A 14,741-nucleotide genomic window follows, 5' to 3' on the forward strand; every position below is an offset into this window, starting at 1 on the left:
AGCACATGTGAAATTTGCTATGAAGTTGCAGTGTTTCAACAGAGAGTGCCAGGGAGAAAGAGAATAACTAAATACAAAATAAAATTCACTTTGGAACCTTACTTTGAGCCAATAACTGTGCATGATTATTTACATATGGATTTGAGCATTGTTGTCTACTGTTATGTCCACAGTTTATAAGTGGATATTTTTCACGCTGTTATTTCGGGGTATTGAACAAAGCATGCAGGGGTGAGCAATATAAACAAAAGTGTAATAGTTTTTAATGCAAAGTCATTTACATGCTGACAAGGTAATAGTGCACTGCTGTCATGTACCACAGTGTAGAACAGCGAGTGATGTGATTGCGGAAACTGTTAAGTACAATAATGTTTGTACCGTTTGAAAAAAATTTATGGTTCTCACCTTGACACCCTTTTGGTTACTGAAGTCTGTGCTGAGACACTGCACGGCCACGTTCACCTGCACAGTAAACATTGTTCGCTGATTGCAATAAACGTGCCATAAAAATATCTGTTAGCTGCTTAGAGAACACTTATGAGAAACTACAAAACGCCTTCTTCACAAACTACATGTTTCTGGAAAACACAGGGAAGGTGGGAGATGGAAATTCAAGACGACGAGCAAAACGAGAACAAGGTGAAAGCAGGAGCCAACGTTTCGACAAGTAGACTTGCCTTCCACTTGTCGAAACGTTCGCTCCTGCTTTCACCTTGTTCTCGTTTTGCTCATGTTTCTGAAAAAGGCTCATATATGGGAGTCAAAACATCTTTTGTTCCTTTTAAACCTTTATTTCTGTGGTCGGTGTCCTTCATACTGTGCTGCGACCAGCCAATTTTTCATCAGACCTTTGGTTTCACTAAGAGAAAACGATTTCAATAAAGCAGGAAACGGAAAGCATGACACACCTTGGCGGGAGTTTCGAGGGGGTTCCAGTAGAATGCGATGGCGTTGTGAGTGACCTCTTCAATCTGGCCAATAATGCCCATGCTGTTCTTTGTGTCTGCAGAAATGGGAGTGAAACAACATCAGCATGGTACACAACAATACCTAGCGCCACACGCTGAAGTGGTATCGAGAACTCTAATGTCTCTCCACAAGCGGGACAGGCCATCAAAACTCTTGGATTTCAAATCACTGAATTGCACAATCTTTAACATGACTGCAAATTCTTCTTCAGCCTCACTTACCATTGCAAAAGCTCGGATGATGATCCTGTTGTACAAAGAACACATTATACGGAGTCTGCCGTGATATCGAATTTCACTATACATGCAGTCATTACATTAAGTGCTTTGCTTGTACAATTGAACTTGTTTGTTCATTGACTTGTTTATTTACAGTACCCTCAGCGTAAAAATATCTTATTAAGGGGGCCAAGAGGGGCTGCATAGAGAAAGCTAAAAAATATCCACAAAAGCACATTAGAAACATTTTGTCTCTCCATCAGTCCACCGATTTGGTAACAAGTGCCTGCTCTCTTAAGCTGTGCTGTCTACAAATTCGCTGCGGTTAAATATGTACCTTACTAACCATTTCAAGACAAATAGACAGGCATTTTATTATGTCACGTGTAGTTTTAAACTGATTTTTTAACCAACACCATATTAAGTTACCATGCATTGGTGTGCTGCGCCTTCACAATAAGTAATTGCTTCCACAGTGCTCAATTTTGTGCAAGACACATGGTTTTGTCCGATTATGAATCTACATTTGAATGCATTACCTAGGTCTGTAGTTTTGCACCATAAAGAACAGCCTGTGTAGAAGTGACACTGTTTTTTGAAATACCTTCAAATAGTCACAAGAGTCGGCTTATGACTATGACTATAGTGTATTTGACAAAGTAGTTTCACCATGCGAGCAGTACGACATGTTGCTGAGGAAAGCAATGAGGAAGTACTAGTAAGGACAGAGTACTATCACGAAAACAAGACACAGACAGAGAAAGCAAGACACAAACGAGACACACAAGAATGAAAGGCCTAGTAAGACTCTTACTAGGTCTTCTTTGAGATTCTTTTTATGTGCGACAAGTAAGCTTTGTGCTATGTATATCAACAAGACAAACAAGACAAGTACAAGCTTAAGCATAGGCATTACAATGTAAATCTACAATAAATGTGAGTGCTTTCTTTTTTTTTTTGCATTACCACTAATGCAGTGAATGACATCAGCACATAGTTCACACGTCGAAAATAAGGTTGCTACTCACGTGGCATCTGCAATGCAGAGAAACAGACAGATGAGAAGAGGAAGTGTTAGTTGTAGAAGACCATGAATTCGTTTTGTTCACATTCGTTCTCCCCAGTGAACGAGACTTTTAACTACGAGCATCACCTACCGGCGTCGAGGATTCGCTGTTTGACACTGTGTTGCCGGCTGTGCCAGAACTGCCACGCTTTGATTTCATCTTCAGGAGATTTCTCTTCACGGAACACAAGCATGATGAGGCTCTGAAAGCGTGAGAAATCAATGAGTGAATGAGTCCTGCAGCATGTTTTATTTCCTCCCTGTTTTCTGATAGATTCAGTTTCAGTTTAATAAGGTAACACAGTGGTGTACATTTGTATTGCAATGCCATATATACTCATGTGAGGACCACACTTTTCTTTTACAATCTTGACAAGGTGCGACCCTTATGTGGGCCTGAACCTTTTTGTCAAAAATGGTGCCGCCCAGCCAGCGAACTGTGCAAACCCCGGCTTTTGCCATCTAGTAGGGGCATGCAGAAGTACATAGTGCGTGAAAATTTGCTGATGCGAGTGCGTGGCATTGGGGCACTGAACGCAATTGCTTCTCCGTTGGCAAACTTTCTTTACAAATTTTGGGCTGCCAAGTTGGGAGTGCGGTCCTTACACGAGTTTATACGGTATGCAGCAGGAGATCCTGTAACGTAGAGCTGTATGGGGACTTCCTGTCCATCAAAGAATGATATAATACATTTGAAAGCCGCAAAGAAAAAAAAAAATTGAAACTTGGAGTAGATATTTTTGTCATATAATGATCTCCTGTGTAATTTTCGTGCCTTACAAATGAACTTCATTTGCACTTCGACAGAGCCATTAGGAACATCTTCACAACCTGAGAACTAAAAAAAAAGTGACCAAAATTTTGAACCAGAAGCTATTTGCTGGTGAACAAGCTTTACAGTTCGGCAAAGAACAGGTTATCAAACCAAAGCATCCATTTAGTGTTTTTTTTTTCTCTCTAAGCAGAAACTCAACTGCAAATTACTCACTTTGACTGGGGTATTTCGAAGAGGCTTCTCCGGGTCATGGACATACTCGAGGGTAATACCGTAGAACTGACCTGCTGAAGCAAAGGGTACACATCAAGAACCAACCTGACTCAATTTCCTAAGCAAATATAGCAACCACGACATGAAAATGATTACTGTAGAGAGAAAAGCAAATGGCACTATGGATTATATTTATTTACTAGACAATACATCAGTATTGTGATGCCGGGGCAAAAGGCAACAGTAAGTCGACTAACTAGGCCCCTAGCAGCATTTGACAGGAGCAGCCCAGAAACAGCAATAAGTGATTGCACACCACATTTGCCTATAACAAACAAATTGTTTCATGCATTTCAAACAAATTCATTTTAGCTGCAGATGCAGAATTCTTCCCACACGGTGGGAGACAGGGAAAATGCTGCCTGCTGCTCTGGTTTTCCACCCACACTTTTGAGGGGCTACTTGGTAATTAAAATGGTCAATTTGGTCAAAATGTCTGCATATTTCTTTTTTGCCATCCCTGCAGGTGTTCCTTTATCATGTGAGGAAATATTAGAAAGAAAACTGATCTAGAATTTCAGACAACCACACTGTTGCAATGAGCTGTCGACAAAAAGCGGATAGAAAATTTGGTGTCGAGAAGTGCCACCGGCTCAAGGAGCGCGCAGTTTTCTGTTGATGTAATGCCACCATTTTGGAGCCATCTTAACAAGTAGAGATTGGATATTCAAATAGCCATCGTACAAAAAAGTAAACACAATATAGGAGTGAACAAAAACTTGAAAAAAAAAAAAAGACTAGTGTCGCGATTTGACGCTGCTGCCACATTGACTCTGGAAGCACTCCTATTGGCTGCGGCAGATGTGGATCACTGTCGCTTGTTTTGCACACTTTGACAGCCTAGAGATGTCGAGTTTTTCGCCCCAGTGAAATTTGGTGATCGTAGGATGTATTGCTGGCTCGTGTTTGTTTCGTTAATGCATCCAAAATGTAACATTGCTGAATGTACAATTCAAAAACGAAAATGAGGCTTACTATCTGCGTGTGACACCTCCCACCCCCGCCCTCCTTGGGTCGCAAGATGTCCACCCCCCTCAAAATTTTCTGGGCAGAGAGAGCAAACGCAGGTGGACGATATTTTAGTTCACATTAAACCAAGTAATGATGTTGGGCAGGATATGCGGTAAATCTATTGTAGATTCTACATTACATGGTCGCAATGGGTTCCAAGGGAAGGGAAATGCACTCACGGACAGTAGAGGATTCGATAAAGTGTTGTGGTAATGGATTTGCCACACATGGGAGAGGGGTAATTGAAGGTCTCCGGAAGATATGTCCATCCAGTATGGGACTTAAATATGATGATGATGATGATGAAGACAACAGGGCCAGAAGATAGCTCACCCTTATTTATGTACGTGATCCTGTCATCTTCTCTCCTCTGACTTGTCGAGATGGGAGACTCCAGGTAATACTTGAACCCTACTTCTGATTGGCTGCAGAGACATGAAAGACAGGGAGTCAAAGATAAATCATCACTATCTATGCGTTTATGTATAAGCAGTGTGCAACTGTGAAACAAATTTGGAGTATATTATGATGCAATCTACACCTGCAAGTTGTCAGGAAGATCAATCGAGGCTACAGCTAAATATGACATTTCACTAAGGATTGTTCAACTATCTGACTCACTGTGTACATTTGTGTAGTACGTTCATAGCAGCGGTAACCCGACTAAGGGGACCTTAAATTATTTTGTAGGGTACCCAGATTGCTGTGGGTAATCTATTAATGGTAACAGTAGACGATTGGGCTTGATGGCACTGCTGTGTTACAACTAACCTGTAAATACACATGTGACATAACGGAACATCACATTGAACTACCACCAAAATGTACTGCTGTATACTACTTTTTCACTTTGTGTTCTTGCACTTTATTTATAACGATAGAGGGTGTTTAGAATGCCGATATCCGTTTCTAATTACAGATACAATGAAACCTCCACACAATCAAATCTCGCATAACGAAATCGTATCCGACGTAAAAATAGCATCGTTATATCCGATATTCCTTATAAGCATACATTTTTTGCAACCTGATAAGTAAAACATATTTTTGATTTAGTTCGTAATATTCGATTATTTGTTACATCTTTGTTCGTTATAATGAGGTTCGATTGTATAACGAAGTCGCACTTGCAGTGGGAAACTTGATTCAATCGCGAATTTCGTTAAGTAGATGCTTCCAAGTTTCAGCAGGGAAGTTACTCCACAAGTTTTCGAAACAGTACTAGCGAATAGCATCTTCTAAAAAAGCATTTATGAATAAGAACCCGCAAGGAACGATAGCAATCATCTCTTTATCAAGAGCACGGTTTCGGCGCGGACTGCGCCTGGTGCTAGCAGCCGCCGCCAGGTAGCGCTACGCGCACACTATGATCACGTCATGATCACGGCGCTGCAGTACTAAGCCACCATCTTGTTTGCTTACAGCGCCGTAACGCTCGCGCTAACGTAGAAGACCAACGTGCGATTACAAAGAGCTGGACAACGCACATTCCTTTTCTTGTTCCAACTGGGCGCATAAAAAAAGCTAACTGTGAGGAAACTTCACTTTGGCTCAATGATTATAAATGAGATAGGATATACAATGGAAGCAATCGTGGCAAATCTGCAGGGCCGGTGATTGTCCAACTTCTTTTTTGTTAGCATAGCACCATATAGACGGTGTGCCTGGTGGTTAGCAGACATGACGTAAATCCCAGCACGGTGGATCCAAAAAATTTAGCCTGCGCGGAGATCGCCTAATCTCTGACAGCATATAAGCCATACTAGGAGGTGACGCGCTAAGAGCCACGATGGTTCTCAGTGTTGTGGATCGTGCGTCACTTCCTCAGGGCGGTAATGGCGGTGCTTATTTTAGTTTCGGTATCAAGACCGTTTATTGTTTAGCGAGCGCTACGTGACTTTTTCCGCTTGTATATCACGCGTAAAATTTTCTGCGCAAGGAGCGTTTCAGCACTAAACAATTTCAGACTAGTAGGCTATTCACGGGGCTCAAAATTGCTATAATTGGCCTTTAAGGGACACTCATAAGAAAATTAAGTGAAGCTGTATTAGTAAATTGCTCTTCAGCAATGCCAATAAATCCACGGTTACTAATAAGGGGGTTGATAGACCGGCAAAGACGCAAAAACCAGACAGGTGGCGCCGCCACTTTGAATTTCCTGCACCAGCTTTCCGTGACGTCACGGATTTTGACGGCGTCTAGCTGTACGAGCCCAGTTGCTTTTGGACCACAAGATGGACTACATTGTGATTCTGAAGGTTCCCAAAGTTGAGCTGAGCAAGTTTCGAGTATTCATACTGCGCCATAACTGCACAAATACGGGGAAAAAATGGCAGTCACTTTAGCATATACCAAAGAGGGTGAAGGCAAGAAAGCCTGCGCACTCAAAACATTCATTAAATTACTTGACACTCTCATCCAAATGCGTTACTTCTTATTACTTTTTTTCTCACACCAAAAGTCATGGCTTTGAGTGTCTTAATTGACGTTACCTTGATTAAATGCATCTTAATTTGTCCTAATTAACACATAAGGTCGTGTTCGGACGTCCTAATTAATGTTATTTTAATTAACTGTTCCTTAATTAACTTCTCCTTAAGCGCAAAATTGAAAAAGAAAGAATAAAAGTTTCGCACTCGATCATTAGCTCCTTTATTAATCAGCTTCCTACTGAAAAAAATGGAGTTATTAGTCTAAATTGTTTATTAGCCTAAATTGAGCTTTAGAGGAACATCTTATTCACAGGAAACTGATTCAGTGTTTCTTTTTGGTGTCCCTCTTATGGGTACACCAATCTCCACCATTTCTGAAAATAGATGGGTAAATATGGACATATGCATCAGATTACCGAAATAAAAGTAGCATGAACAAGCTCGAGATACCGATATAAATTATTGGCTAATCGTGCACGTGACAAATTTCACAAGTCCAAGAATGCTGGAGAAAGGTCTCCAAGCTTGCTCTTAAATTTACTGCTAGCTAGCGAAGTCGTTTGATACCTTCGAAACTAGTATCGAAGGGCTCTGCTGTTAGGTTGAGTGCAGATAAATACATCTAGGTCAGTAGCAGGCTACGCTGTATGTCCAAAAAGTCGAAGGGTAACACGTGAGGTGTAGCGTTTTCCACGGAAATGTCGCTTACATTTTTGGTATTTGAATCTTGTCAGCGTCGGATGCCCGGCTGAAATCATGCCATGATCGCCGCATGGACTGTGAGCTGCCTGGCCGACTCCCACTGCTTGTCGTGCCGTTGGTTTGCTCGGGGGAGGCAAGGATTTGCGGTTGCGTTATATCATAGTCGAACATCTGTTGGAAAAGTTTGGGAAAGCAGCATGAGAGGCATTGTATGGTCCTGCTACACAAGTGGAATTTTTGCCTGTCCGTACTTATATTGCAGTTTACAAAATACCAGTACACCAGCGGCATGGACGACCGCATCAACAATAGTAGCGACAACTTGTCGGGGTTTGTTGAACTGCAAAGTCGGAAACGTTATGGTGCTTGCTGCTGTTCTAGTAGAAGGATCGTTATATACTTGGGATTATGTTGCTGCCGACACCTTTACGCCATCAGCTACATGATAAATTACATGTCACTTGTCATTGCAATAAGAGGCTTAAGCGCTTTGGTTGATATAGAATGTCGCAAGATGGCGCCGCCAGCGTTACTGTTACAGTCTACATATCCCGCATTTTGGGAGGGGGGGGGGGGGATATGGTAGTATGCGTACACGTAGAAGCTAACTCTGTTGATGGCAGCAGAGGTGCGTTAGAAATGTTCTTGTGTACATCATTGTTCTCGAAGAATCGAATAAATCCCTTGTGCACTAATGATTGTCGGTTGTCGCCGACGTGTTCACCCAGGCAGATAGGACATAGTCGATTCAAGTGTAATAACATTCATTCAACACTTTCTTTAACTTAAGAAGAGGAGAGGAAATCTGGCAAGATATATTTTTGCGTGCTCTAGTTTACGTCAACACCACAAGGTGGCAAAACCAGCACGGCTACGCATGTCTGTGTCCGGTACATAGGTTTCTAGACAGGCTAAAGCTCTCGAATGTATTAGAGCAGCGCATAACTCAGTACCACGCCACCCAACTCATGCAATCTCACGCAAGCTAGGTTGCGCGAAAGCTTCACGATAGGAAACGATGTCACCATGACTGCATTAGAGGCACTTAATTCCGTCAATTCGAATTATTTAAAAATATTCCTGCACAAAAAAATAAGTAGAATGTTTGAACACAATACTCTGAATATACCTGCTGTAGGCCTGCCGACTCCCTGGGCGTCATTGTCGCCTCGCCGATCCCAGAGTCCGGAGAAGGCAGGTCGACGGTGAGCATACCGCTCTTGTAACCGTTGACAACCGCCGAGCCATTCTGGCGGATGTAGCGGTCCACGAACCCCGGCTCGGGTTCAGCGTACGTGCCCGCGGCGCCCCCTGCACCACCAGCTGCCACGGCGGCGGCCACTAGATGTTGCTGCCGCACTGCCTGCTGGTATTGGTCGGTGCCCGTGGTCGTCGCCGTCGCGTAATAGTCCACCGTGCTGGGCCTGCGAAAGCAACGAATCGCGTGTTTAGCTTGTATGTATACGTGGCGTCGTGTCCCACCAGCGACCATAGGTAAAGTTCCTTAAACTTCGTAAAGTAGCGACACTCTCCTCCTCCGCCTACACTCCTCCTCGTTTCTCCTCTCTTTCACGCTCCCTCCTCGACCGTGGCGTCGCCTACACCGCTCGAGCGTAGCAACGGCGCCAACATGCACTCCTCGCCACTTCGTGGACGCTTCTCGAGCGAAAATGGCGCCGAAGCACGGCGCAAGTGCCCACGTGATGCTATTAGGCCAATAGCGAAGCGGCGTAGGCCTCGGTCAGCGCGCGCGAGGAGGAGGCGGCATTCTTCAAAGCTTGGCGCTACTTGACGAAGAGTAAGGGGGTTTTACCCATAGGAGCAGAAAGTACTAGCTGCGACAGTATGTACTACGTGACCGTCACCTGTAGTACTCCGTGGCGGCCGAGTAGACGGGCCTGGGCGGGCTGCTGCCTCCCGCAAACGTGCTCGTGGTGAGCACGCTGAACAGGTCACCGCCGTACGGCTGCGCCGGCTGCACGGTGGCGAACACGGGCGAGTACGGGCTCTTGGGCTCGAGCATGTCGTCTGACTTGGTGCCCTCGATGGCCTCCTGCTTGATGGTGATCACCGTGGCGGAGACCTCCTCGGCCTTGGGCTCCCCGCTCAGGGCCGCGTCGACGAGGGGGTCCCCTGCGGAGCCCGGACCCCCGCCGCCGGCGTCCGGTACTTCGGCCTTGGGCAGGAAGAGGTCCTCCTGGCGGGCCGCGATGGCGGCCGCCGCCGCCTGCACCGTGGCCGGCGACACGTGGCCGCTCTTAACCACCGTCGTGGGTGGCGAAGAGGAGGACGTGGCCGGGACGGTCACGGCGTGCCTGCGCGATCGACGGGGGTCGCCCCGTCGTAAGGTTAGCAAAGGCCGACTGCACCGAAATTTCACTTCATCGCTGAGATGGTTATACAGTTCTGAGTGTATCGTTACGAGGTGGCTGACTGAGGACTAGCTGGTAATCCATACTAAACGCGAACAAAGCAAAAGTAGCACGGGGACGAAAACGAGACTGGACTCTTTCCCGCGCTAACACTACACGCGTCATAACTACGGCCGAGCAGTAGGAGACTTTACCGCTGAGCTTGGACCCAGAGGAACAGCTCTCGGCCGTCCTGATGGCCGAAGAAGCCGCCAGAAAGCAAGGACCGGCCGCCGTCTGAGGAAGAGGGGGGAGGGGTTAGTCTCCCAACCTCCGCCACCCCTGGACCCCATCAGGGACACCATAAAGATTTATCTCTCTTCCCGCGCTCGTCCCGTCTCGTTTTTGTCCTGCTCACGTTTAGTATTGTTACAGCCTACAAGTGAGTGTATTGCCTTGAGCAGTCTGTACAAGCCTGCACCGTCTATAGAGCAAGTCGCTTTTCGTAATAGTCAGCTACAGCTCCAGAGGCGCACACAGCTCGTCAGCGCAGTGCATGTACGTATGTGGCGTGTACGAGTGCATGCATGCAAGGGCTGACGGGTCACTCACGTCCATATCTCCGGCAGCGTGACGGCCGCCTGCAGCTGCTGGTGCTGCTGCTTGAGCGCCCCGGCGTACTCGTACATGAGCGCCTGCTCCTCGGAGATGTTGAGCATGGCCGTGGTGGCCGCCGTGAGCGGGTGGTCGTAGTAGGCCCGCCACGCGGCCGCCGCCGTCACGCCTCCCGCCTGGCCGTTGGCCGCAGCCGCTGCCACAGCTTCACCGTCCTGCAACCACGACGCGCGCGCATTTGATTAGAGTCTGTGCATCTAAATCGCAAACATTCTCAGAAATTTGGAACGCTAAGTGCACTGTAAAGGAAATGGGGAGAGAAGGAGGGAGGGAGGGGAAGGAGGCTACCGCTTCACCGTCCGGCGACCACGACCCGCGTGCATTTTATTAGGTCCATGCATCTAGATCGCAACCATCCTCAGAAATTGGGACCTCTAAGTGCACTGTAAAGGAAATTGGGAGGGAGGGAGGGGGGAAGAGGAAATCTGGAGCGCTGTTGTAGTCTCCGCCATCTTGCCTGCTTTCTGATTGGCCGCCAAGCACTCCTTGCTCCCTTGTGGGCTTTCATAGTGCAGAGAATTCACGATAAAGAGAATACGAGAGCAGAGGGGCGCGGCCTTGTTGGTGAGACCAAAGTGCGTTTCCTGCACGTTGAAGAACATTGAAGCGCAATAGCGAGCACGGACGAAGTGCCTGTGTGTGCGTCGACCGTGCAGCGCGCATGCGCGGCACGATGCATCCGTGCTCATGTGCAGCTTGTGTATTCACTTGTTTCGCCCGTGCACTCTACCGATAGTACTTTCTTCCCTCCCTCTCCTTTCTTTTCTTCCCTTAAACCCCTCCCATGTGTACGATAGTAAACCGGACGTGCGTCTGGTTGACCTCCCTACCTTTCTTTCCTTCCTTTTCATCCTCCTCCCCCTGTGCACTCTATACCGCGTGAACGTTCTTCGGAGCATAACAGACGTGCCCCCGGTATACCCTGCCCCAAACTAGAACAAACGACGAAGACGTTCCAATAGCAAGCTCCAGCAGAGAGCTGCCGTTCTGGTATAGTTGGGTTAAAGGGAGACATGGACAAAAGAGAAAGGGGGGGGGGGGTGCACTTCATGCGATAGTGTCGCGGGTATGAGTTCACATGTACATACCTGCAGGACCATGGTGGGTCCCGAGCCCGACATGCGCTGCGCGGCGTCAGGTAGCACGAGCGCAGCCAGCTGCTGCTGCTGGTCGGGTCCCTCGACCAGCACCAGGGCCACGTTCTTGACGCACGCTTCGTCGTCGTCGACGTCGCCGGTGACGCCAACCACAGTGCCCGCCGCGCCGGTGACGATGCCTGCCGCCGCCGCGACAGCCTCGATTCCGTTTCCGCCCACCACCGACGAGGACGCCTCTTGCGTCTGCAGCACGCCGCGACAAGAACAGTGTCTCAGCGGATAGCTTCCGCGTGACGTCGGGGACGCAGTTTAACCCTACTATGGCGGCCGCAATGACGGCAGCGCGCGTACATTGTTTTGAGCGTTTCTTTCACCGTATTATCAGTATAACTTGAGGCAAAGCGCAAAAAGAAAAAACACGAGGACATCAGAAGAGAACGGAGTGTCTTCGAAGGGTGATGATGATGATGATGATGATGTCCTTGATGAGATTGGCGCTTGCCCACTCGCGGGGATTGGTGAACAGAAGAGAACGAAATGTCTTCGTTCTCTTCTGTTGTCCTCGTCTTTTTCTGCGCTTTGCCTCAAGTTATGCGGTACCAGCTAGCCCACCAGTCTGTTCTCTTGATTATCTGTCGTCCATTTGTCGCCCGGCGCATGATGCGCCCTTCGTGCCATCACGTGTCTTTGCGCCGCTTCTCGAAGGGCTAGTACAACCAAGATGGCGGCCACCCCAAGGTGGCGGCCACTATAATTTTAGCGCAAACCATCGACAGCGAAGTCGTTTAGGTATCAAGCCAGGCCGTTCCGCGTGTGCTCAAATTCCAGCACATTGTCAAATTCGCCATCTTGTCGGCTCTGATTGGCTGAGCGGGCGGCTGTAGATGGCCCTCCGATTGGATGAAAACGAAAGCTTGGCGGGGCGACAATATGGCTAACTGTCACTGTTCGGGGGCGCTATCCTCAGGACACCGTCCGATACCGCCATATTGGCCAATTCTGTGGTGGCGGCATTTTGAGCCAATCACAGAGGCCGTAGCAGACCTTTGGGAATGCGAGCCGTCAAGATGGAGAATTTGAAAACAATATGGCGGACTTTGACAATGTCCCGAACAGCAGCCCAAAACAACAATGTTAAAATACGTGGTGCGTAAAACGTCCTTGGTTTCAGAGTAGCACCCCATGTGCATTATCTCTGTCAAGTGTACAAAGTTCTCAAACAGCAGTAAACATGCATTCCACCCGCGGCGATGGTTTAGCAGTATGGCTTGCGATGCTAAGCGCTACTAGCTCGTGGGTACGATCCCTCGGCCGCATTTCGATTGCAGCGAAATAATAATAATAAAAAAAGAAACTCTCGCGTATTTAGGTTTAGGTGCACGTTAAAAGAATTCCGGGTGGTCAAAGGTATTCCGGTATCTGCCACTACGGCAGGCTTCACAATCATATCGTGCGTCTAGCCCGTGAAACCGCAGAATGTAATTAGATGCCTTCCGCATCTGCATTTCATACGTACAAAAAAAATGGTGCCTCAAGCATCGCACATAGCCGTTCAGGGATAAACGCAGAGGAGTTACGCTCTGTGCCACACACAGAGAGACCCTTTCTGTGGCTCCACAGCACAAGACCAGTGTCTTCGAGCATGACCCGAAAACTACAGCCGGGTGTACTATACTGCCGTTGAGTGAAGCAGCTGCATATTTATCTTGAAAATAGCTATTAAAAAAATTGAAGGACGCTTAAGCTTCGCCTTTAAGAGTGGAACGCGATAGCGTTCAACGACCCCCTTGCTGCTTTTTACGCTTCCCGGCAACTGCAGCTTACGTAACCGTAACGTTTACCGGAAAACGCTGGCTGCGAGCGCTATGCACGAAGGCGAGCTTTCTGGTAGAAACGCAGCCTCTTGCGTGTGTCGACCTCCTGTTATGGTTTCGCACTTTTAATATTTCATTCTGAGAAGAGCTATCATAAAAGACATGCGCTGTCGGTGTTTTTTTTTTTTTTCATTTTTCTTTACATGTGTTTCTGGGCTGCCGTTCTCAAAATTCCGAGGAATAACTTTGTAAAGAATGAAAGACAAGGTATGAGCAACTTTGGTGGCAGAAAAGTGGTTGGGTATGCGTGGGTCGTAATTTGGTTCGAAACTTTCTTTTCGCCATAGCGACGTCCGACACCGGACGCCGGACCTTCTGCGACACGGTCTTCTTAGACGATGTCGCATTAACATGGCGGAATGCAAGCAACCTCTTTTTCTGGCGGGCGCGTCTTCACCGTCGTGCGTCGGAGTCAAGTTGGGCGGACGACGGCGGCGATGGTGGGGAGACAGCGAGGCTCGCGGGTCTGCGTGTTGTGCTGCGCGAATAGCTGTTTCAATCGCGCGGTGTGTACTTTAAGAAAACGCCGCCATGATTGTTTGTTGCCCACGCTGCCGAGCCAAGATACACGGACAGCATTTTCGACGTCGTGAAACAAGATGGCGCGCTGTCCCTGAGAGGAACGAGCGCGCGCAACGAAGCTATAGCCTTCTTTGGAAACACAACGTGACGCTTCGCGCACGATAACTACGTCAACAACTGCACCTACCTTAACGGCAAAACGCACGCAGCCGCTGTCGTCTGTTACTTCGAACACCGCTGCTCGTGAAAACAATTCACGGCATCACTGGCACCGCTTGTGGAGCTTGCTATATATCTTGGCTGCGGCGCATACACACGATAGTCGAACAGTTTTATAATTGCGCGAACAAACCGCCACAGAGAAGGCGTACAAGGACACAAGGACAAGTACTTATGTGCAGGAAGGTACGTGAATGTACGTTTGCGTGAGCATGAATTGTCAGTTAGGAATAAAGCGAGTGGGCAACTTCCTGCCGACTACCTGGTGTGCCCGTGTATAGGTCTATCCTGAAAGAAGTGGAGATACTGTCGAGATAGCCGAGCGAGACAGTTACGCGAGGCGTATCGTATAAGAAAGAAGGGACATGACTGTGTCAGCGACACCTCTGTTTATCTGTTCAACAATGAGAGGATGCTTATCGACGGACGTAGTTAGGTTGCGTGTTGCTTGAACAGAAAGTTTCTTTTTTTTTGTGTGTGTGTGTGTGATTGTGCTTTTTTTCCGCGCACGCGCAGTGGTGTATTTCTGAAATGTATACTTGTGTGGTCTTTGTGGA

General features: G+C 47.4%; 1 protein-coding gene across 3 annotated transcripts in view; it reads right to left on the reverse strand.

The window, feature by feature from the left end:
- grh (grainy head) overlaps positions 1 to 14,741 on the reverse strand; it is a 143,026-nt gene that overhangs the window by 19,592 nt on the left and 108,693 nt on the right. For 2 of the 3 annotated variants that reach the window (XM_050175537.2, XM_050175535.2), the window contains exons 3-12: positions 11,561 to 11,812; positions 10,410 to 10,627; positions 9,312 to 9,761; positions 8,576 to 8,870; positions 7,454 to 7,617; positions 4,646 to 4,737; positions 3,242 to 3,315; positions 2,345 to 2,456; positions 909 to 1,003; positions 406 to 462 (exon numbers count right to left, since the gene is read on the reverse strand). In XM_050175537.2, the coding sequence (XP_050031494.1) occupies positions 406 to 462; positions 909 to 1,003; positions 2,345 to 2,456; positions 3,242 to 3,315; positions 4,646 to 4,737; positions 7,454 to 7,617; positions 8,576 to 8,870; positions 9,312 to 9,761; positions 10,410 to 10,627; positions 11,561 to 11,812 (1,809 nt within the window). The remainder of the gene's footprint in view (positions 1 to 405; positions 463 to 908; positions 1,004 to 2,344; positions 2,457 to 3,241; positions 3,316 to 4,645; positions 4,738 to 7,453; positions 7,618 to 8,575; positions 8,871 to 9,311; positions 9,762 to 10,409; positions 10,628 to 11,560; positions 11,813 to 14,741) is intronic. The other variant, XM_050175536.2, reaches the window with a different exon arrangement.

Source organism: Dermacentor andersoni, chromosome 9 (assembly GCF_023375885.2).
Source record: "Dermacentor andersoni chromosome 9, qqDerAnde1_hic_scaffold, whole genome shotgun sequence".
NCBI classification, from domain to species: domain Eukaryota; kingdom Metazoa; phylum Arthropoda; class Arachnida; order Ixodida; family Ixodidae; genus Dermacentor; species Dermacentor andersoni.